Here is a 25,609-nt window from a genome sequence, read left to right on the forward strand (position 1 = left end):
TTGGGTCCTCACGAGTTGGCAGATACACCTACAGCGCTGTCTCGGGCGCACGTTTCTCCAGCAAAGCACCCCAGCGGCGGACAGTGGGAGCTGCGCTCTCAATATGCGCTCGCAGCTCGGAGGGAGAGGACCGACAGTGCACGAGGCAGCATCAGCATCAGTCCCGAGGATGGATTGCGTTCTGTGCGGCAGTTTGTATACACTGAGGAGACCTTAAAAACATGGGGGGAAATGAAGAAAGTAGATAAGTCAATCCAATCTCCGAACGTCGTATGAACTGGGGAGCATCATTTCGGCGTGCATTGTGCCAAGAAAGTTGGTCTGAGCGCTCGCATGCGTTTTCCTGCCGTTGCGGTGGCTGGACACTTCTGAGCTTTGTCCGTATGCAGCAGTCAGACGCATCTATGACTGTTTTCGGCTCTCGCCGCCGGAGCTGAGACTCTGGTAAACGGTTTAGTTTCCCCTGTTGCGTTCCAACCAAACGTCATATTCAGCAGAATATGTCTTTGGATGACAAACGTGGAAAGGGCTTATCATTCACACAAATGGGAATTGAGGACAACAATATGAGAAACGGCAGAGGCCTGTCGGATCAATGGGCTGACAGCGTTGTGGTCCGACCCAGGACAACCGAGCGGAACATTACCGTCCACAAAAAACTGGTCCTGGGATTCGCCATCTCCATCCTCACGCTCATCATTGTCACGGCCATCGCCGTGCTTCTCAGCGTCAGTTTTGAGGATTGCACCGTGGCGGAAGGTAGCTCGCGGGCCGGGAACGGCTCCAGCACCAAACCCAGTCAGTCCCAGGGCGGTAATCTTAACCACAAGGATGAGGACACTCAGCCTTGGAGACATCTCCGGCTGCCCACGTCGTTGCGTCCCCGGCATTATGACCTCAAACTGTCCGTGTACATGGATAACTTCACTTTCTCGGGCGAAGTTAATATTGAATTCGAGTGCGTTAACTCCACCAAGTTCATCGTTCTGCACACGGACAGACTGGAAGTGGAGAAAGTGGTGGTGTATTCGGACAACAAAAAGCCGGGCGTCATGCGGATCCACCGGCAGTTCCACTACCCGTCCAACCAGGTTTATGTCATCGCCTTGCACAGGGAGATGAAGCCGCAGAGAACCTATAAAGTCAACATTACTTTTGAAGCACAAATAGAAAACGAACTTCTGGGATTTTTCCGCAGCTCTTATGTGCTGCACGGAGAGAAAAGGTAAACTCAGTAGGCTATATGAATATTTTCGTTAAATTGTTCAAACATTAATTGCACCTCCCTTTTGGTGATGGTGAACTAGTCTACATGCGTGTCCTATCCCTCTCTCCCCCCGCAAAAAAATAAACAAACAAACAAAAAAAAACTTAAGGATGAGTGCATAAAAAAATCTATAGCTAATTTAACAACTACATATTATTTGAATTGTAGGTGCTTAAATCAGCTTTAGCACAAGCCACGTTTCATTGACCAACTAGGCAGAGATTGAATATTACATTCTGTTATTCTATGCCAGTTTAAAGCCTCCTTTACAGGATTAGGGGAATTTAATTTAGACTTCGCACATGATCTATGAACAACTAATTGCTTTCCCCATCACTGAACACGTGCTTTGATTGCACCGGAATGTGAAATACTTGTCATGGAATTTATTGTTGTAATTAATTACAGTAGCCCAGCGGACGGATAGAGCTGGTTTATGAATATTTCTTTTTTTTAAAGCCACGTTTCTCCAGCTATGAAACTGCTCAGTCAGTTTAGATCTAAAGTTGCTGTAGCAGAGTTTGATAATTCTACCCAGAACATACTCCAACAATATTCCAGCTCATTGATTTATTTAATATTTAGAGTATCAGGGTAGATCAGACATTATTAATGAGTTTAAGCCCTGGCGCATCTTCCAAACCAAAGTAATCCTCCAAACCTGTGGTATTGGACTGATGAAAGGGGAACTTCATTTCAACAGTTACTTTTCTGTTGCAACATCTTTCAGGCTAAGTACGACCTCATGATGTTTCACTAAGAGCATTGCAGCTGGTTGACATCACTGTAGACTCCTGTAGACTTAATCGACCCTGCAAGCACACAAACAAAAATCAATTTCCAAGTATTTAATTATTTACAGTCAATTTTTGTGCACAACAACCTTAGTTTCAATGGCTCCTACAGCAAATCATATTTATTCCTGGCTCATTGATGGAGTTTTGTTACGTTTTGTTTTGGTTTGTGTGTGTGTGTGTGTGTGTGTGTGTGTGTGTGTGTGTGTGTGTGTGTGTGTGTGTGTGCGTGCGTGCGTGCATGCGCGTGTGTGTGTGCGTGTGTGTGTGTGTGCGTGTGTGCGCGTGCAGGCGTGTACAGTACATGGAGTCAGATTGAGCCCCTCTGGCTGGCCTGTGTGTGGGTCTTTAAAAAGGTCAGGGCTTTAGTGAAGTCACTGAGCGAGTGTGCACATTAGGGCACCACTGGCCCCGTCAGTCACTGCAGCTGGTGTGGTTAAGCCAAGTGCAGTGGGCTGTGTAACCTCAATCTGCCACACATCGCGGGAGAGCTCCCCGACCCCATCATTTAAACTCAGGGTGGCCAGCCTTATCTATGCCATTACAGTGTGTGTGTGTGTGTGTCCTTGCTTGTATGTGTGTGGTTTGGTGTGTGTGTGTACTTGTGTGAGTCTGTATCTGTGTGTGTGTGTGTGTGTGTGTGTGTGTGTGTGTGTGTGTGTGTGTGTGTGTGTGTGTGTGTGTGTGTGTGTGTGTGTGTGTGTGTGTGTGTGTGCGCAGTGGTTAAATTGGGCCGGGGCTGTCCGGGGCGGAGCCCCGGCACATAAGCTGCCGGGTCTGGAGTTCTGCAAAGCAGATCTGCTCAGCAGCTCCAGCCGATTTTGGCAGTCTGCCTAGTCCATTCACGAGCAATGTTGTCCTACTCATTTACAACTTTTCCATTGCTATTGCATTGCCAAATCTATGTTGTTTTAAAACACAAATCTAAATAATGGTAGGGAAAGGCTGGCCTAGACATCTGGAGCAAGTTTGAGAAGTAGGCATATCGCGCACGAAACTTGCGCAGCAGCTCCTCCTCCGCGATCAGACACACAACGTCAATCGGTCATCATCAGACATATCGAAGTAGACAGGTGAATGGCGGGGTAAGAGAAACAAAATTAAAGGGGCACGGTATTTTGAAAGAGGTCGATCATCACCAATAGGCTAATATCATTAAATATGGGCTTGCATTTTCATTAAGTAGGATTATTAACCTTAGACATGCAGGGATAGCCTGCTGTGTCAACTCGCAAGCGCTAGTTAAAAAGAACAATGCTGCTAATTCTAAATGATTTAGCAATTAGTCTATGTGATCTCCGAATCACATTTCTCATTCCTAGCTGGATGAATTTCAAACGTATTTGTATCTATGAATCAGCTCTTAATGTGACCTCATCAAACACACTCAAAATCTACAGAGTACATATTAAGCAACATATAAAAAATGCTGGAGTTGTTGGCTGCTTGCTTCACTGCTTGTGGATGGTTGCTCATCATCTGAATCTTCCTCCTGGCTATGCATTGGTCCTTAAACATACACTACTCACAAAAAGTTAGGGATATCGGGCTTTTGGGTGAGTAGTGTATTTTAGCATTGACCCTGTGAATATTTTTTTTAAATAAAAAAAATGTGATTAGAGAAAAGTAACCTACTAACAAATACTTTCCATTTCCCACCACTTGTTTGTCATGTCATCCATTCATATGGATGTGAATCAATCAATACTAATACAACTTTAACGGTGATGTGTTTTTTGTTTAATTTGGCAACTTATTTACTGCATAATCCACAAAAGATTTGTGAAATTTGCCCCTCTGGATCAGAGCCCCCCCACATAGAAAATCCCAATTTAACCCCTGTGTGTGCGTGCTTGTGTGTTTGTGTGTCTACGGTTCTGGTAAGCCACCCAGATTTGAAAGCCGCTAGCTGGCTTTCCAGTTTCTTTTCTTTCTGGGTGTGAAACACTGTGATGGATGGTGTTGTCAAACGGTTATCTTGAAAATCTGCACTCTTACGATTGTGTCATGGTTGAGATTATCTTCCATAAGAGGCGTGCGGATCTCGTGTTGCTAGCAGACATTCCTCCAGTGGTTTTCACCAATGGACGATGACCCACCCAGGTGGGTAAGGTGCAAGAGGTTGTGCGTTGCGCAAGGGCTGTATAAGCTCCTGGTTCTAATGGGGTACCTTATTGTGCCTATAAAGGTGCGCCTGAGGTTTTGAAGTATGTATGGAAACGTATGGTAATGGTATCAATTCCAAGGATGTTGCCTCAGGCAGGTAATGCATTTTCATCCTGAATGAGAACACTCTGACCATAAGCCAATATTGACCAATTAGTCTTTTTAGTGTAGAAGGAAAGATCTTTAGTTTGGTAGCAAGGGAATTGGTCTCCTATTTGAAGGCATATAGTTTGATAGATACTTTTGTACAGGAAGCAGGAATCCCAGCAGTTTCTGGATGTTTGGAACATGATTTGAAACATGAAATTCAAGCAAGGACAGATTTCTGAGACGTCTGTATGATATTTTTGGACCTCACTAATGCCTTTGGATCAGTGCCACAGTCTGTTTTGGAAGGCATCCAGTTACTTTCAGGTCCCTGAGAAGATTTCAGCATAGTCAAAGCATATTTTCAGAATTCAACACAAGTGACTACACCACAACCAGAGTTTTTATATTGATGGTGAGGTGATTCCATCTATCGTTAATAGGGTGGACAGGTGGTACGATTTGGGCTCGTGCCACGCATAAGGCGACCTTTGACTGTGTTTGAAGTTGAAGTTCAGAGGTGGAGAAATGTGAGAGAATCATGAATGAGGCAGTTAAGAAATGGCTTGAGGTGCCACGTTGTCCAAGTACTGAAGCATTGTACGGAAAAAGATTCTTGGAGTCACTTGCTTGGTGGACATGGCTGTCACAGTCTACTCATCCAGCAGCCAAGAACACTGCTCCAGTGGTGAAAACAGGTCGACAAGTGGAATTCAGGAGAAGTGGTTCAACATGCACAAGGCACATAACCGCATAGGAATATCATTGGGCAGGTACAGAGTGGACGAGATTAGAGTAGTCACCATAATTTACTTCAGTTAACTACAATGTTATAACTTGGATCTTAAACATTAAACGTAACACCTTATTTGGTGATTAAACACACCAAGCACAGTTTAATTACAGCGTAGGGACTATCATTGGACATGTAAGTGAAATAGTAAGGCCACGTTTCTGGAGAGGAGGCAGATGGCAGAAATTTGTTCATGAGCAAGAATATGAAACTAGATGAGCAGCAGTATATCAGAAGAACCAGGTTGGACTGGCATTCGGTCATGGTTGCTGTGGGGGAGTGTCTCAGTAATGCTTGGGTTGTATCTTAAGTAAGTGTATCTGTTGTTGGCTAGTGTTGACAGGTGTCCTAACCTATTGTGAGCATGGATTTGGGTGGGTCTGGAACGCCAGACACCACTGCTGAGCACTCCGGGGATGCCGTGAGTTTAATTTAACAACACTGTCGAAAGAAGGTACCCACTCGACAACCCCAGTGAATTGCTCATGAAGTCGTATCTGTTGTTGTTGTTGTTCAGGATGATTAAGTATGGGTATGATGGGTGTAGTGCACCCTGTTGTGTTCAAATATTTAAGTTAAATTGTTGGGTATGAATTCTTGCAGTGCCTCATGTGTATGTGACAGTGAGAGGTTTAGTCACTGTGGGAAGTCCCCAATGAATTGCACATGGAATTTGACATCGTTCCCTGTGTATACCTAAAAAAAAATCCACCTGAATAGAAAGCCCATCATCAACTTTCTCTGCTTACTCCAAGCCTGAGTATACATATCAGAGCAAGTAAAGAGGACTGTCCATTTCATGCCTTTAACATGCTCTATTATTGTGCAGTCTTCACTGAGGGAGTCAATCAGTCTGTTGGTTATCACTGTGGAAGACCTCAGTGATTCATAAGCAGGAAATCAATGATAATTACAGTGACTGTATGAGCAACGACGCGTACTGGAGACAGATATAGTACACCAGCCAGACATGGCTCAAACGTCCCTCTCAGCACTCGTAACTCCCTCTGTAAAGTGTGCCATTGTGCTTTGTCAGGCCAACTGTGTATTCTGTGTGATTCGGCGGAGAAACCCGTTATATATATACCACCTGCCATGTCATGCTTATCTTTCACCAACAATGGGCGTCTGGGTCCAAGCCAGAATGGTTCCTCTAGCCAGCAGGTTTTTCACCCGTGAATCCAAACACATTTAAGCTTCTTTTTCCCACATGGGACCTATCAACCCCCCGACACCCCCCACCCCCACCCCCACACACACCACCCCCACCCACTGGTTCTCACTTTTTGCTTTTGTAACACCTCCTTCTTTGATCGGCTGACTCCCTTCTCACCCTGGTCTAATATCACAGGGGCATGCTGCGTCTTTGTGCTTCTGCCAGCACCAGCCAGCACTTTCAGCTGTCAACGCACTGGCTGCTAGTTACGGCTCCCCGGATATGAACCTAGGAACAAACTTCTGCCTTTGAAAAACTTTCCTGCGCCTTGCCTGATGTGTGGATTGGCTTCCTGCAGAGATGGTGGGGTTGCACCAATGAAGACGAATCGAGCACGCTGGCAAATTATAAGACTGGGGCTAGCTAATTGCTTCTAATGGCTTGCTTCTCCCCTTTTTAAATTGAGATTGAGATGCCCTCCTCAAGTTGATATGCCTGGCCCATTTTGGCAGTACTATTTAGGGAGTCACAAAATGTCAATTTTGTCTCTGTTTGCTGCTAATTGTTGCCATTTGCACTTATGGCAGCTTGTCCAGGGAATAGTGCCCTGTACTTTAATACAAATCATGACAGCTTAGGTGACCTTTCTTTCACTCATTGGGACAGGGAAACCTAATTAGCATTCGCTAGCTCCAGAGAACTTAGATGTAGTCTATAAAAATGACAGCGTGTAGGTCACAGATGCTGTTGATAATGTCCAGGACACCAGCTGACTCCAGTGCAATGTTATTTAGGCAATCTGTTCCTCCAACAGAGCGCATTAATACTTTATCTGGATTGGCCCAACACTGCCTTACCTACCTACCTCAAGGCACTTAAAGAAAGCACTCTGGCTATCACCTCAAATGATCTCATTAGATCATGTAAGAGTATGTTTTATGATGAAATTAGTGGCAACTTTAGTATTCTACAAAGTAAAGTCTAAGAGTAGCATAGTAATGTACAAAAACCTTTATTGCCTTAGAGTTTTTTTTTTGCTTTGCACTCTGAGAAGTTTAGACTGAAAGCTGTTGTTCAGAAACTTGGCAAGTATGTGTTTCTAGCTTTAGATTATGTACATTTTCAGATATCATTGGACCAAATGGTTCAGAATCTGGTTCTTCGTCTACATGAAAATTGAGAATAGCACTATTCTACGACTAGATAGCAACTTGTCAGAAGGGGCACTGCTACGTGTTCCCAAAATGACGATTCTCATGCTTTTCCATTGGGGATTTATCACAGGTATAAAAATGGGGGATTAACCTAAACCACTCAAGGAGCTCTTAGTTAATCCTGCATCCAACCTGTAGTCAGTTAGCTCGTCCAGTCAGAGACTGAGTCTGCTCCAACTGGGGCTGCTCCCTAAATCATATAGGAACACAGTGAACACAGCATCAGGGGCGTATTTAAGACATCTCCACTTAGGGCACGCAGAGGAGTCTCTCCTCTCACTATGTGTGGTGGTGGTGGTGTCAGGCCATGAAAGAAGGGTCACAGCTCTCTGGGTGTCAGGGTGGCTGTTTACCCTCTGGGGTATAAGGCCAGCTTTGATAACAGATAATCCAGCTGCTCTTGACTTTAACATGGTGGAGTTTAGGGCATAGCAGCGTGGTCCTACATGTCTAATTTTACCGTTCAAAGGCGTTTTCAAAGAAGTCTCTCTCTTTTTCTCGTTTTCTCTCTCTCACACTCTCACTTGATCTCTTTAAAAAAAAATTCTGTCTCTTCTTTTTGCCCTCTCTCGCACATGAGCTTTCTTTCTCTCTTTCTCTCTCTCTCCCTCTCTCTCTCTCTCTCTCCCTCTTTCTCTTTCACTTGCTCTAATTTTTTATATATCCCCCCCTCTCTCTCTCTCTTCTGCTCTTCCCCCAGCCCTCTCTCGCTCTCTCTGATCTGGCAGAGAGGAGTCTCAGGGTGTATTGTTGCCAAACTCATGATTCTGCAGTTTGACACACATCCAGAGCAGCATCGTCAAGAATGATAATTAGGGGATGAATGTGCCTGTGTGCAAAAAAGGGAAAAAAAGAAGAAGAAAAAAATCTGACTACACAAGGATCTTAGCTCAGAAACTGCATTGTGTCCTTATCAGCGACTCTATGTGATTTTTTTGGAGGACACCCAAGCTGTCTTTTCCACACACAAAAAAAAGACGATCATACACCACGGACTGATGTCAATTAAAATATTACCGTGGCGCTTGTCACCTTGGTGATGAGTGAGTGGAGGGGGCTGGCGGATGCAAGCATGAAATCCACTGTGACATTCTCAGCGTCGTCTGAACAGCAGGGGGTCGGGAACAAGCATTTGTTATCCTGACTAGACACATTTAAACCACGGCTTTTGTCGCCGCTGTTATTATCATCTCCTCTTCAGGATATACTCGACAAGAGCATAATAGTGTTTATCAGGAGGAGAAAAACATTTAGTGACATATGTTGTCTTTGGGAAAGGCCTTGGCATCTTTAATAACCACACAGGGGGCGTATGAACTGATAAATCCTTAAGGCGGGTCTTTGCTGCGTCAGGCTAAGTCTCGGGACAGAGCACGCATGGGTAATTGGTATTGAAGGTGCAGATCGAAACATTTTTAAGGAAGTGTAGCAAGGTGAAATTACTTTTCAAGCTTTGACTTAGGAGTGAGATAAATGTTTCTTCTTGGCAGACATGCCTACTTCTCACCATCTAATCTCTATATCTCTTACACGCACATGAACAGACACTCTCACACACACACACACACACACACACAGACACAAACACACACACACACACACACACACACACACACACACACACACACACACACACACACACACACACACACACACACACACACACACACACACACACACACTCTGACCAAGAGAGGGACCACTTGTAATTCTCCTCTCTGCATTGCAGGTATCTTGCGGTGACTCAGTTTTCCCCGACCCACGCCAGAAAAGCCTTCCCGTGTTTTGACGAGCCCATCTACAAGGCCACCTTCCGGATTAGTCTGAAGCATGAAGCCACGTACCTGTCCCTCTCCAACATGCCCGTGGAGAACTCCATTACTGATGATGACGGGTGGATAACGAACTACTTCTCCAGGACCCCGCGTATGTCCACGTACTACCTGGCCTGGACGGTGTGCAACTTCACCTATAAGGAGGCCCTCACGGATAGCGGAGTTCTGGTAAGTCACCTAAGGAAGCTTTTCAACTAAGTCAACCAAGCATATTAGCCTTTACATTCATCCATGGTGTTTGTATGGCTCATGGCAGGCCTTCTGTCCACCTGTTTCCACAAACCATCACAAACATGCTTTGTAACCTAGTTGTGTGTATTGTAACTGATCTATTCAAGATTGAAGCTGATTGAATTGAGTTCAAATGATGCAAATGTTCACAGCTCATTTCTATTCTTCAGTACAGCTTAACATCCTGGTCCAATGTATTTCTCTCAGAAAGTACTCGTGTAACTGAAAAGACTTTGAGGTCTCATGTGAATACACGCTACAAGTATTCTCACAGCTTTCTCTAACTCTTACATGAATATCTGACTTCAGTTCCGTTTTAGCTCAGCTTTCCTGTTTGGCCTTGACTACTTCCCATTGACAGTTATACTACTCTTCCCCCTTCGTGTGAGTCCACATTCAAGGACCCCCCATATCGTCTTTTCAATTCGAGGTCACAGTCAACACCTCCCCCCACCCCCCCTTCTCATTATCGTCTGGTAATCCTCCCTAACAGAAAGCCCTTAACGAAAGATGGCCATATCTGGGGCGCTCATTCCACTTGTCTTGTTTAACGGCTCCCCTTCTCCTTGCTAGCTTCTCCCATCAATCATATTAGCGTAGCGCAGCAGACCCGCCACCCCATCCATCATTGGAGGGCAGCCTCAGAGTCCAGAGCGGAAGGCTCTCATTTTGTGTGTGTGTGTGTGTGTGTGTGTGTGTGTGTGTGTGTGTGTTTGGAGGGGTTCGTGAGGGTGGTTGGTGTGTTGCCGAGGATACGGCCATTGCTCCTCGTCCTTGTCGGAAGTCACCGGCGCTCGTCAGGGCCTCCTGCCACCAATATCGCCGCAGCGGAGAACGAAACGATTAATCAATTTTCGGGGCCCGCTTCCCCAGCTCAGCTGATCACGTAATGACCTTTAGTAAGCGTAATAGACAGCAAATGCGACTGAAAGTCACTGTGCATGAAATCCATATCTCTGGAATGTCTCTCCGCGCAAGCCCTGGGAGAATAGCCTTGCCTGATCCCCAGAAGAGTTGGAGTCATCATCTGGACTCTTCCCTGTATGCTTCCGGACAGAGCAGCGAAGAGGGTTTAACCACCAAGAAGATTAACTTTTCTCCACATATATATATATAGTTCTATCGCCCAGCCATCTGAAAATGTTGTTGTTTTGTGTCAACCCAATATAGGCATGAGATTGCTAGCATAGCAGGACTTCTGTGAAAACCGAGTCTATACCACTCAAACTCATTACTAAAACTATGAGCAACCGTGTCACGTTTTGGGCTAATTATCCTCCCCCTCTCTCTTGCCCTCGCTCTCATTCTCTCGTTCTCTCTCTCTCTGGGCTATCTCCAGAGTGCCAGGCTCCCCTTAAAGCGAATCCTTCCCCAAGACACAGCCCTGGAACGGGAATGGTGGGAGTCGACATGCAGCCTCTAAGCCTTGTGGGCCGGGCAGCATTGTGCTCTTAGTGTCAGTAAGCAAAGGCAACGCTGCTGCACTCACCCTAAAACAATTATGTGCTATTCTTTGAAGTGGTGGCAGTCGCCACACTCCCACACAGAGATTTGCTACGCGCTTGCGAGGGCGAGAAAAAAAAAGAAGCAAAAATGAGAGAGAATTGAGAGACAGGGAGGGAGAGCGAGGTCCAAGAGCCTCAGCAACAAGCTCACTTATGTAAATTTGCAATATTGCCAGCTCAAAATTTCACCCCATGTGTGTGTGTGTGTGCGCGCGTGAGTGTCTGTGTGTGTGTGTCTGTGTGTGTGTGTGTGTGTGTGTGTGTGTGTGTGTGTATGTGTGTGTGCGGGCTTCACTGCAGTTTCTTTATAAGAAATGAAATAAACTTAAATGAAATGCCCAGCGGAGGACTCCCTTGCAGACATACATTTCATATGACTCCAGTAAGACTTTAAAGACTTTAATCCATACATTCTGTATATGTTGCCTTAGTGTTTGGCTGTTTGGTTTCTATATGTTCAAATGTATCCCTTGTGACCCGTTACAATACAGTTATTTTGTTAGTTTTAGTTTATCTTCCATCCCACTGAATTCATTCAGTGATGTAAGTATATGGCAGGTCCACAGGTCAAAGTACAATACGTGACTGCTTACGTGACTGTATGTATTATAACAAGGCTTTCAGCAATACACCAGCTGTACTAATGACACTGAATGAAAAATGTGTCTTGTACTATCACACACTGCTGGCCGATGGGAATTCCTGGAAATCCCTGCCGCCATGACCCCCACCATTGGCTCTATTAGCTATAATTGAGCACTAACCTCTAAGGCGAGGAGATAAAGACTCTCCCCCCACATCCTTCATGTCTGCGATGATGAAAGGGGCTCCATCATGACGTGCCTGAGCAGTTTGTCCAATCGCTTGCGTCTGACCGGCCGCTGCCCCTTGCGTGATGTGTGCTGTGCCGGACGTGTCTGCTGGTGGTCCCCGTGGCGCTGCAGTCTGGGCTCTGTGATGGTTTTATCGACTGGTCTGCCCCAAGCCAAGCCGAGTCGAGCCACACTGCCCTGCCCTTCCCTTCCTGGTCAGTGGCCCCAGCAGATACGGTCCCCTGCCACCAGTGTGGCCTCTGGGGATTCATTATATCAGCCACAGCAGCACGCGAACGATGGCGCTCACCCCATCGCATCTCCTCTCCTCCCGCCTGGAGGAGGAGGAGGAGGAGGAGGAGGAGGAGGAGGGGGGGGAGGTGGTTGGTTTGACCTTGGCTGTGTCCTGATGAGGCCTCCCCAGGCCTGGTTCTTTCGGGCCTCTCCTAAACCATATCCTTTTAACGGCCTTTGATAAGGATCTGATGGCCAAAAAACCTCAGATCTCAATTGCATTCGCATAGTACATCATTCGCATTCCTTGAGATTGATTCTCTTCCGACACGCTCTCTTTGAAAGAAATGGTAGGGTAGAAGTGCAGATTGAAATGGTGGGGAAAGAGAGATGAAGCCTCAGTGAGAAAGATGGAGAATGAGAGAGAGAGAGAGAGAGAGAGAGAGAGCAAGAGAGAGAGTGCGAGAGGGAGTGAAGAAGAAAGATTAGCAGCATACAACTCATCTCTTTCTCCCTATTAATAAATGAAGCCTATGGCCAAGTCTTTGTGCCATCGCTGTAGATCAATACTGAGTGTCCTTTGATAGGGAGGGGTTCTCTGTGGAAGTCCAATTAACAGTGTGTTCTGTCCTCGCCAAGCTTTCTTGTAAGACATTAGAGTGAACTCCTCTTTTCATCCCATTGATTAACTGTGGGCTTGATGATGGTGCCTATGGAATGTCAAACTCTAATAGCCCAGAATAACCATCAAATCTTGCACGGACCAAAGTTATATTAAATGTAATTTATTTCCTTGCACTTTATATTGCATAGACCTTGTAACAGTGGTACTAAACTATTTAATATAACTTTATTTGACTTTGAATTTGACTTTGAGTATGATGAACTGCATACTTACACTCTCCTAGTCGGGGTTAAGGTTAATATTTTGCACTGTACTTGATAGTGTAGTTATGATGTTGTGTCACTGTTCATTACTATTCTAATTGCAATACTATTGTGCATTTGTTGTTCAGTATAGATATATATTTCTAAGATGTGTTGGTGAGTCCAGCATATAAATCGCTGGAACAGCCTGACTGCCGGTCAGCTCCATCGCATACCACATCTCTATTTCTTTCTATGGCTTGCAATGCGGCTCCTTTGCCTTGAGCTCCTTACGCTATCCATCCATCCGCCATGGAGAGGCAATGCATCAGCCTCAGCCTGTCGGAAGAGGAGAGGGATCATTTTTACACAAGGGAAAACATTTCAAACAAAAGGCGACACCTCACTTTGCTATTCCTACTCTCCATCTCCCTCAGCGTGTGCCTGCTGGAGATCGAATCACAAGCGTTTATGACAAATGCAAATGCTTTGTTTGCTCAGAGAAAATCTAATTTGGGTTTCAGTTGATGGACGGCAACAAAGCCATTCAATAAAATGGCAGCCATTGCAGACGGAGAGGAATAGCTGCATCGAACACAAACGCAATCTTCTTGAAAAACCCGCAGATGCCATTCAATAAAGGCGGGATCCCATCAGGGTCTGATGCACCACGGGATAGCAGAGACGGCGAGACACAAATGTTTTATGAATAGAGGAGAAACAATGCAGGATGAAAACGCTGTTGAACTTTTGAAAACAGCCGTCCTGTGGGCTTCACACTTTGCCTAACTTCCTTACAAGTTATTTTCTCCCCTTCATTTTATTAGTGTGTGCTGTTTTCTTTTCTGAATGTGTTTTTCTGTCGTTTCCCTCAGATCCGTCTTTACGCCCGGCCGAACGCCATCTCGAGCGGAGCGGGGGACTACGCACTCCAGATCACAAAGAGACTCCTGCAGTTTTACGAGGATTACTTCAAAGTCAAATACTCCCTGCCCAAATTAGGTAAGAGTCGTGGGGAAACACTTGCAGTGTTTGTGACACAACAGTGCCCCAATTACTTGAGTTTGGACGTTTGTCTCTTCATTGTTGTGCTGCAGGAAGATGCATTCGGATTTCTGTAGGCTGTGGGTTGATTCCGAAGGCCTTTTATCTACGTTTCAAGATTGCCTATAGTTTCTTATGTCAGGAGACAATCTGGGCCATGTGTGTGTGTGTTTGTGTTTGTAAGTGTGTTTGTGTGCAGGAGTGCCTATAGGAGTTAAGGGCAGCTTGACATCACACAGGCGCTCTATCTGTATATCGCTTCATCGGGTTTCTGTCAGTTTGCCGTATTCTTTTAAATATACCCATCAATCTGTAGCTAGGAGTTCCTTGTTCTCCCTCTCTGTCTCTCTCTCACTTTATCTCCCTCTCTCTCTCCTGCTGTTTCTGTTACTCTCTGCCTTACAAGTGTAAGTGTGTGTGAGTGTGTGTCTGTCTGTCTGTGTGTCTGTGTGTTTGTGTTTTGCACACTCACAGATGCCTGTGTCCATCTGGTTGCCTGTATGTCACTTGGGGATGTAGAAGCACAACGGTTTCTTTCCCGCGGCTTACCCCAACCACTCACATGCACATGTGTACGCAGTCATGCACATGCATACATGCACAGACACTCTTAGTAACACACACACACACACACATACACTCACACTCGCACACACACACACGCACACACACTTGTAACATCCGCACATAATCATAAACACACACACACACACACACACATATGCAAACACATGCAAACATGTGACACATACACATAATACAAACACACACACACACATACAAGCACACACCGCTCAGCCCTACATGTCTATCATGTAAATAACCATATTTCCCTTTCCCTGTTAATTATTTTAGCAGATTATGATGGGTAGGTTGTTGTTTCACGTCGGAGCATGTGTTAGACCACAGCCATGGTGACCCATGCTATCCCCAAGGGGTCTGCAGAGAAGGACTGCTACAGAGAGACTCTTGTCATTGCCTACTCTCTGCTGTAGGCACACCCTCTAGGGACGTCATTTGAATGTTTTTTTCTCTCTGTCGAGTGCAGATTTCGCTTTCACAAAGGCAATCTGTGTCCTTGCGAAATCCCTGTTTAGCATCTGAGGAGAGGAGAGGAGAGCTTCAAAGCCAAATTCCACTGGCAAACACATTTAGGAGGATGCTTTGACCTGATTCATGTGATGTATTTTCAGTTGCCCTCGTATTCCAAAACATGTCCAACTGGAGGCTCTCAGTCTGGCTCGTTCCATAAACTGGCTTATGGATGATTGTAGGTGTATCCTCCCCAAACCTCGCAGCTTGAAAAGATCGTTTGAGAGTGTGGTTTGGAAAACTTGAAGTGTGATCAGATTCAGAGTGACAGACGATAAAACTCGCCGGCGAAGTGGGATCGATTCAATTTTTTTTCCTGGGACGTCCCAAGGGAGTTGAAGGAAGGGGAACACATGGAATGTGTGTGTGCATCGCTGGAAAATCGAGATCAAGATAAAGCACTCAGTAGTGCAGCCACAAACAGTGGGCCCCAGGGAAATCTCAAATATATTTATTAACCAGCATGCCATCCAGTTTTGGGCCCCCTAATTCCTTTGGTCCCTTCCTTTGCTGCACCCCTGGCACCCTACTGTATTCTTAAATAGAGGAATACTATATTCTACTGTATTCTTAAATAGAGGAATACTATATTCTACTGTATTCTTAAAAAGAATACTATATCCTACTGTATTCTTAAATAGAGGAATACTATATTCTACTGTATTCTTAAATAGAGGAATACTATATTCTACTGTATTCTTAAAAAGAATACTATATCCTACTGTATTCTTAAATAGAGGAATACTATATTCTACTGTATTCTTAAATAGAGGAATACTATATCCTACTGTATTCTTAAATAGAGGAATACTATATTCTCCTGTATTCTTAAAAAGAATACTATATTCTACTACATTTTATAGACAGTGTAGCTTCAGAGTGCATGGCTGGAGCAATGGTTTTGGTGGATTGTTTTGGTTACGTAAAAGTGTCATCTGTGCGGAGGGGAGAGGAAGCATTTGCAAGCCCTGCGGTCCAACATCACGAGTCCTGCTCAGCTCCTAATGAATGGAACTAAACACAGGGACGTGCCTAGTTCTGCCCATTTCCTAAGTAAAATACGAAATAAAAGGCACGAAAGACCTGAGAGATAGCTTGCAGATAGCACGCCTATTCGAGGCTGACTTATGGAATGGAATGTGCGGTTTGGAAAGTGTGCAAGTGGTTACGCACATTCTTTAAAAACTATTCCGATTGGAACAAAAAAAAGGCTATTCACCATAGCTTTTGTCTCCTTTGAGCACAAGAGCAGTGGATAAAGTTGTTGGCCCTGTGCGAGATTCATTTTGAAGCCACCACACCGAAGTATCTCTGTTTTTGACATTTGCATGAATAAGGTGTCAGAAGTCCATTCATGTGAAATTGTATTTAAATTCCACCTCTCCTTCTCCATCTTCACTTCTCTCTAACTATGTTTCATTCAAATGTATCCAAAGCCACGTCGTTGTGACATGGCTGCCTCCGGGTCAGTGTTGGGTGCATGATTGATTCTGCTGGGCATGGCGAGTGCTCTCCTGGTTTCCAGAGATGACGCCACAAACGGTGGCAGGGTGCCCTCATCAAAGCCACGCATTGTTCGCTTCCTGAATCTAAAGTAGCCTCAAATTAGAGTGACTTAATCACTGCCTCGGACTCCTCTGAGTGAAAAGTATACACATACACACACACACACACACACACACACACACACACACACACACACACACACACACACACACACACACACACACACACACACACACACACACACACACACACACACACACACACACACACACACACACACACACACACACACACACACACACACACACACACAGACTTACTCTTCTCAGCAACTCTTGTTCAAGCTGAGTTGAATAAATAAAGAGCTGAAGATGGAAAGAGTTGGAGGGAGAATAGGGATGTGACTGCTATTAACCTTTCCCTTATCCGCCTATGAGGAGCCCATTTGTAAGGGGGACATCTCTGTCTCTGCCTGCTCAGCCACACACACACACATTTCACTCCCACCTCTCGCCTCTCTACCCATTTAGATTGTGTGTGTGTGTGTGTGTGTGTATGTGTGCATGTGTGTATGTGTGTATGTGTGTGTGCATGAGCAGTTGTGTGTTTTGTACTTGAGAAAGGACCTCCCACCTCACAGTCTTTCTCTCTCCCTCTCTTTCTCTCTCTCTCTCTCTCTCTCATCTTTCTCTCTCTGTTCTTGCTCTCTCTCTCCTGGAGCTATCAGTTTCTCTCTCAACGATCTCGCCATCCTCTCATCTGCCCTCCAAAGCTCTCATCTGTCTATCATCTCCAGCCCCTCAGAGGCAGGCTGTGCGGAACTGGAAGGGAGAGGGGTGTGAGAGATACCTCTGCTACAAGAGGTGGCCCTGAGCCCTTACACTCCCAAAGGAATACACAGCATCCTATTCTCTCTCTCTCTCTCTCTCTCTCTCTCTCTCTCTCTCTCTCTCTCTCTCTCTCTCTCATTCTTTCTCTCTCTCCCTTTCTCTCTCCCTCTCTCTCTCTCTCTCCTCCTCCCTCTTACTAGTCCTTAAAACACACAATACAAACACAACCTGTCAGCTGCCAATTGCATTGGGATAGCTCCCGCTTTTGTTGACAGTGGGCTGTCTTGACACGGCTAACATGTAGCGTAGCTCTGACAGCCAGGGTGTCTCTGTTTGAAGCCTGGGTCTCAAAGCGCTATGTCGAATTGGAATGTCACGGCCATCACGGTTTTACCATCAGAGCCGCCTCAGTGGTGAGAGTTGTGATGGTATGCAGAAAGGCACTGATGCCGTCACCTGCTCAACGTGGGTTTAGGACACTCATTTGCCTTGAAGTCTGTGAAGAACCTGGTTGAATGAAGGGGAAGATATATAAGCAGGGTGCTCTTTTGGCTGAGTGGAATCATAGAATGTGGGGAATGTCTTTTGGAATGCTGCATCCATCAGTGGAGAAGCTAATCGGCCAGACAGTTAGAAAGAGGCTTTAGCATGTACAGAAGGAGGAGGAGATCTATCTCAGCCAGTGATCCATGGTAAGTGGTTTTCAAAGAGAGATAGATGGAGAATCAAAGGCGGTTGACCTGCCACAGTCAATGTGTCCAATGAGGATGAATTAGCGAAAGCGTGGTCTTGACACCAGTGTGGCAGAGGCTGAGAATTGATGAGCGTGGCGTTCGGCAGGAGGAAATCGAACCTGTGACATGTCAGCAGCCAACTGGGACATACGAGGTGGAAGTGGGTGACTCAGCAGACAGCAGAGAGTGGCTTGTGTCCAAGATGGCCGACATCAATAGCACTTCAGGAAAGTGAGAGAGTGCTGGTTTGGGCATGGATATACTGTAGTGCTGGTATCTGAGCTGTGTTGGTAGACTGTTCAGTCCCATGCAGTCTATTTTAGCTGAACTGGGCTTGTTTGTAGAATTTGACACTCGTGCTTTGAACAACACGTGGAATTACAATGTACAAGCCAAGATCTTTTTGATTGTTTTGGATTGCAGGTGGGACCTGCAGGTTTCTCAATGTTTTATTCTGGCTGAATAAATTGGTGACAGATAAAGCGTACTGAGTAAAAATAGTGTAACAGGGAGGGAACCGAAAGGGTTTGAAAGGCCACAACGCACTAGAGGAAAATAATCAAATGTGGTTTATTTTCCATGTTAATCTACAACAACTTGACTTCTGTAGGACAACATGAACGGGCACTGTTACTGCTCAAGTGTCTGTAGACACCTATGATGACAGGTGGAGCTGAAGCTGTGCCCAGGGCATTCTGGGATAGGTGCTGAGAGGCCAGCAGAGGTTTCTCCTCATAGGTGAAAAGAGAGGATAGATTGGGTTGGGGTGGTTTTTGCCAAAGGGCTGAATCTTTGCTATTAAATACATTTTCTTGGATCAAACAACTACAAGACAAAAATCCTTTCTCCATGTTGGTGGTGGGGTGGGTGGTGGGGCTCTTCACCATGATGTATGCAGACGTCCTGAGAGCACCTTGTTAGCAATTTGCTCTACCAGTTGAGCCAGAGGAACACTCCTCTGTAGACATGCTTTGCCCACCAATTCTCTGCCCTCCCTTGCCATGGTATCCCAGTGAAGTCCCTGACGTCTGGCGCGTCCACAGGTGACCTCTGCACTGCCCCTCAGCTCCTGTCTGCTGTCAGTCACCTCCAGCGTCTGAGCCTTTGTGATTAACGGAGTCCTGTACTATTTGCCTCACTTTACCGGTGCACTGCACACAGGACAGATGCAGTCAGATGACATTTCATCCAGATCCATCAGACAAAGTGTTTCTGATGTGTGTAACAGGGCTGACATCAAAGCAGGTAGCTAGGCAGTATTGCAGTATTGTTTGAAATGTATTCCTCTTAAAGCAACAGCATGCAACAATTTGGCACTTTTTTATTGTCTTCAAATAAACACACCTGTCATTCCCACTAGCCATCTAGGGTATGGGTTATACAAGAGGACTTTGCAACCTATAAGGCCAAAAGACACCAGCATGTTTGAGCAAGCCTTTATGAGTGTCAACTGGGATGTTCGGGGTGTTTGCATGGTTTTTACATGCCTTTTAGGTTGTTAGCTCACTAGTTTTTCAGCAAAACTTCCTTGCAGCTGCTTTAAATGAGTGCTTTAATGGTTTGGATACTATTACTTTATGGTGGAACTTAATTATCTTTTTTTGTGCCCAAAACACCTAGCCTGACGATGTCATACTCATAATTCTAGTCAGAATATGAGTCTGAGTTGGTTTCAACGAACCAGGAAAGAAAATTCCTCTTCGCTGAATTGGATACCTAGAACCAATCAGAGCAACGTAGTATTATTACCATCTGATAGATTAAACTTTTACCTGATCCCGTAGAAAGTACGGCAAAAACATCTTTTCAATCGACAAATGCCTTGATCGCGTTTCTCTGTTCCTCTTTCAAAATGAATGCGCTGTCAATATCTGTTGAGATATGCCTGCTCACGTTACTTAATTAGCACTCAAGGCTAGAAGCTACCATTTGTTTAAATGTTTTTTTTTGTCTACGCGTTAGCATAACCTTTCAATAATGGTCTAGAGTGCTTCAGTTAAGACCTACAATCCTCGGCAACATTGGTGTTGCGTATACACAACTAACCGAGTCAATGTAGACATAAAAAAAGTCGTGTAGATAGCTTAAATCATATAAAATATGTCCCACTAAGCTCCCGAGACGGCGCCATCTTTGTTCAATGTATATTCTATCTATATCTGTCCATCAACGTATAAAGCCCGCCCTTACAATTTGATTGGTCAGATCGCTTTTCTGTGGGCTTGAATACCTCCCAACTAGTTCAATTCCAGACTGAATCTCCCAGACCAAAAATGTTGTGGGCGGAGTTCAGGCTGGTATCCAGGCTACAAAACACCCCTAGGGTGTGTGTGGATTGGGTGCAATCTGCACTGATATGGCTGTTTCTGCCATTTTGCTAGAAATATCTCTTTCTCTTTGTGTTAATTCTTTTTTTTTCTATTACCACATTCATCCATTATTCCTTACATAATTACCAAATGAGAATGAAGAAATGTTGAATCATTGATCATCATTAATGTAACCATAGTTTGCCTCAGTGCCCAGAAAAAAATCCCCAATTAGAAAAGCAGACGGCTGATTAATTGGCTAAAACACTGAGTACTCCATCTCTGTGTCACTGGAGTACCACTCAGGGCAATCACAGACTAAACATCTTGTTAGCGCCCGTTCTATTGGATTGCATTTTTACGATATTATGTGGAGGAGCCGGCAACTCTGCATTGACTTAAGGCTGAATGTGAAGAACTTGTTTAGTATTGACAGGTCTGGAGATCTCTCTCACTCACCTCTGTTTTGACAGAGCATACTTATGCACTGAAAGTACCTTTAAGTGAGCCATCTTATCTTGATCCCCATCTGCCTCTCACTCTTAGCTAGAAGGGGAACGAGCATATGGGCTCTTAACTGTGCAAGTCAGGGGTTTAGATAGGGGATGCTTGCTGATGCTGACTTCACAGCTTCCTGTGAATGTGTGAAGCTGGCTGCTTGTTAGCCCCCCCTCTAAATAATCCATTCTATCTCATCCTGAGGTTTCTGGTGATCGGGCAAGCCCTGCAGCAGCTCTAGATTGCTGGATCTGCTGCTTGTGCTTATGCTTGTGGAGGCACTTAGATTCCATTCCTCTCTTACTGCAACTGGCTCACAGTAGCAGATGCATTTGCATAAGTACATGCAGAAAACAGGAGTGCCTCTTTGTGGGGCTTTGAATTGACTGGCAAACGCGTTCCTAAATCCTCCCACGTCTACAAAAATTGCTTGCGTTAAGACATGGAAATGCACTGTATTTGGTCTCTGTAATATGTACACCTTATTGCACAGTTAACATGAGCCTGCTGTGGTGACATGTGGCGTGACAGATGTGCCAGAATTGTGGGACTTCCACCACGCGCTAGTTGTTGTTGAAACGCAGAAAAACCACAGAGAATTGAAAACACGACTCACAGGTATAGGGAATATATTTTCAAATCCCCCTGTGTCCTATTTATTTAGACGTATGAGATCCATACGCCATGAATGGGCATGGTAGGTTGTTTGCTGCCATGGTTTGTTGGTCTGGAGGTATGATGCGCTGTGCTTTTCTTTCTAGCCGTTTTGGCATCATTGTTTGCACTTCTGCCTCTGCCCTGCTTCTCAGCTCAAGTTGAGTCAAACTGCTTTCGTGTCATATGAAAACAAGCATTTTTACTCCATTTACCGGCTGTTTATTTGGGAAAGGAAAAGTCAAGGAAAACAAAATAGCAAATATGTTTCCATATGTGCCGTATGTCCAGCAATGCCTTTACCATATTAGCCTATGCACTAAATCACAACATGTGCCACGTGTGTGTGTGTGTGTGTGTGTGTGTGTGTGTGTGTGTGTGTGTGTGTGTGTGTGTGTGTGTGTGTGTGTGTGTGTGTGTGTGTGTGTGTGTGTGTGTGTGTGTGTGTGTGTTTGTGTGTGTGTGTGTGTGTGTGTGTGTGTGTGTGTGTGTGTGTGTGCGTGTTTGTGTGTGTGTGTGTGTGTGTGTGCACATATGTCTTGTGAAAACTGTGGTCTTATTTACTTTTCACAGAGTCAGTGTGCATGACATTTCTGGTGTGCCTCTGTCACAGCAGACCCCAGATGCAGTCATGCAGCTAGCCAGAAATGCTAAACAAGTCAAATGGCTTGTTAGCCAGGCTACGGGTCGCTGTTACCGAGCCAACCAGCGGGACTGCTGTCCAAGAGGATGCCAGGTCATCTTTACCTCCTCATTCTTTAGGTTTCTGGGGCGTTGCCAAGGTCACATCCTCCATTTTCCGGGCACAGGTTATTGGGGTTATTTATCATAAACATCACCACACAACCGCTTGTGTCATTACTCCTTATTTCTAGCCCAAAACACCCCTGAGATGTGTGTGTGTGTGTGTGTCTGTGTCTGTGTGTGTGTGTGTGTGTGTGTGTGTGTGTGTGTGTGTGTGTGTGTGTGTGTGTGTGTGTGTGTGTGTGTGTGTGTGTGTGTGTGTGTGTGTGTGTGTGTCTGCGCGTGCATGCGTGCGTGTGTGTTTGTGTGGATGGAGTTCAACTATAAACCCTGTCAAGCCATAAGTAAACTTGATATTCAATATCCTATCACCTTTGCCATGCCTTTGCCAGGGACCTGCACTGATATGGCTGTCGCTGTCCTCTTGCTATAAATATCTCTTTCACACCATTTGTGTGTGTAATAATGAACAGGAATGGGCCTGAAATCAAATGCAGGGTTGGCGATTCATTACTGCAAAGTCACTGTATCTCATCAGCAAGGTTGGACAGGGGGCATTTTCAAAGCCCGCCCAGCATGGGTATGAGGTTGATAGTGCTAATGAAAACAGTGCTAGCGCATTAGCATAGGAAAAACTAACTGTGTGCCAGAGGAAATCTAAATGCAGTTTGGAAAGTATAACAAAGGCAGAGTAGAGAAATTGTCCCCCCTGTGTATTTTGCATTTTTGTTCTGCTGAATTGATAACTGACATCGTCACTGAAAGCCAAAAGAAAACTGCTTAACACACGGGTATGCCCAGAGAGAGAAGGGGAAAGAAAGAGAGAGAGAGATAGAGGGAGGGAGAGAAAGAGAGAGACCTTGGTTGTGCTGTTAGGCTGCTGTTGCAATCCCCTGTAAGTGCAATGCTGCTGTGAAATGCTTTCAGAGCGTTTTCTCATGCAATGAGGTTCCAAGGCCTGAGACCCTGCTAGTCCCTCATCCTCCACAACACAAACACCCTCAGCAACACCCAACACCACCACACCACCCAGAAAGCAACCACCACTGGACTGCACTTTATTGACACGATCGGGGCGACTTCTGAACGCACGTCTCAGAACGTCGGCAGCATCGTCTACACTCAGCCTTTATGTGAAGACCCGCAACGTACATGTGCAGGACAGGTGCACCACTCACCGGCTTCCAGGCATCCAGTCGCTCATAACACGCATACAAAACAAAGGCACCAATACACACGAGAACAGCAGTACACAGCAGTGAGCAGTCCTGTACACTCTGTGGAAGAAAAACATATGTAACTTGATGGCGCCTGTGAGAGATGGGGGGGTCTGTTGTTGTAGATGTCTGAGCCACACTAAATCCTTTGACCCACCAATTTTTAGTCCCCCCCCCCCCCCCCCCCCCCAGGGCCTCAGACAGCCAAGCAGCATGGCTGAGCAGTCCTGTAATTCTTCATCAGAGTCCACATTGGCCGTTTGCATTTGGAAGGCTAGGCAGCACGTCCTAATAAGATTAGGGCGTCTGAGAGAGAGAGAGAGAGACTGAGAGAGGGAGACTGAGAGAGGGAGAGAGAGAGAGAGAGAAAGAGAGACAGAGAGAGAGAGAGAGGGAGAGAGGGAGGGAGAGAGAAGCCGCCTCTCGGCTCTGTGTTGCTACTCATCAGGGATAGTTATTAGCTTGGCACTGAGAAAAGGAGAAAAAAGAGCCAGTTCCAGGCCAGATCAAGGCCAGATCAGGACCAGGTCTGTTCTGGAGTCAGTGGCTGTTTGGAATTAGATTTTGCCAGCTCTTGGACGCTGAGAGAATTAGAGGCGAGTGCAGTAATACCCTACATTTTCTTTTTTTTTTACTCCCAGATTTCTGCACATATAATGTTTCTGCATTCATAACTGCCCTAGATACATACTAAGAATATGCTAAGAATGTGTGCATTCAGTGCATTCTCAGTAAATTGAATGAACTCAGCTCAGCTGTATAAAGCAAGAACATGGGAAGGGAATGTATACCTGACAAGCTGAAGATTGTTTGAAAAATGCTGTGTCCATCAAGCCTGCCCTTGGCCTTCTGAAATGTGCCCCATGTTTTTTCCCCACGTTTCCACCCCGACCCCCCCCCCCCCCCCCCTCTGGCCCTGTTGTTGCCATGATAGTGGTCTTGACAGGTGAAAGGCTAGTCTGTGTGCTCCCTTCAACTCCATGAGACTCCCCCACCACCAACAACCCTTGTCATCCATCAACCACTACCGGGTTGAGGCCATGTCAATGGAAGTCTTGTCAAGACAAAACAATCTTGTGCCCAGGGATTATTATTTCACCTTAACGACGCCACACCGCGCGTGTCCTGTCGACCAAAGAGTTGGGAGGGTCCCTAAATAGCTCTGTTGACACGCTCTGTCTCAGTCGGCGGGGAAGGACACACGCTGCGCGACGACACATGAATTATTGAAGCAGATGGGAACAAAACACGGGAAAAGATAAATCCGCCCCCTCGTAATGCGCGATTAGATGTCGTTCAACTGGTTTGTCATCCGTAAAGCATCTATGAAAAATGCAACAGAATATTGAATCGGTCAAGTGGGAACTGGTCTGCTAGAATAGATTCCATCTCTGCCAAACTGCCTCAACTGCTGGTGCATCCACGTCGAAGTACGTAGCCTTTCCTTAATCTGCGCTAACAGTACCTCTTCACTCTGTTACAAGCCGTAATTCACCTCAGGCCTGCTCCTTTAACCAGTGCCATTTATCTCGGGGACTGGTGCTGTCAACCAGTTTTGCCAGAGCCCTGCTGGGACCCCATACATCACCGGAGCTCGGCGTAAGGCCTCTCAAATCGAACATTTAGGCACAACTGCCAGAGTGGCAGCCCTGAAAAAAGAAGGGATTTGTCTTTTAAACTCGTCTTGTGCCTTTAATGCTGGTGTGCTGTCTCTCTCTCTCTCTCTGTCTCTTATTCTCTCTTCCACTTTTTTGTCTCTGACTGTCTCTTTCTCTTTCTCCCCCCTCTGTCTCTGTTGGTCCTGCTTTCTCTCTCTCATTCTCTCTTCCTCTCTCGCTCTCTTTCACTCTTTCTCTTGCTCGCCCTCTCTCCCTGTCTCTTCCTTCCTCTCTCTCTCCCTCCCTCCTCTCTCTTTCTCTCTCTCTCTCCCCCCTCTCTCTTTCTCTCTCTCTCCTCCCCTCTCTCTATCGCTCTCTCTCTCCCTTTGGCAAGTGCCTTCATGGATGTGGTGTTTGTGTCT

The 25,609-nt window shown here is 45.6% G+C and overlaps 1 protein-coding gene across 1 annotated transcript in view; it reads left to right on the plus strand.

Annotated features, from left to right (window-relative positions):
- Positions 1-500: 500 nt before the first annotated feature.
- LOC308362400 (thyrotropin-releasing hormone-degrading ectoenzyme-like) overlaps positions 501-25,609 on the plus strand; it is a gene marked incomplete at both ends in the record, with an annotated part of 130,477 nt that continues 105,368 nt past the window's right edge. Inside the window, 3 exons of the mRNA XM_080835018.1 lie at positions 501-1,225; positions 9,207-9,480; positions 13,837-13,963. Coding sequence (XP_080691144.1) covers positions 501-1,225; positions 9,207-9,480; positions 13,837-13,963 — 1,126 coding nt within the window. The remainder of the gene's footprint in view (positions 1,226-9,206; positions 9,481-13,836; positions 13,964-25,609) is intronic.

This window comes from Sprattus sprattus (genome assembly GCF_963457725.1).
Source record: "Sprattus sprattus genome assembly, chromosome: 3".
NCBI lineage: Eukaryota > Metazoa > Chordata > Actinopteri > Clupeiformes > Clupeidae > Sprattus > Sprattus sprattus.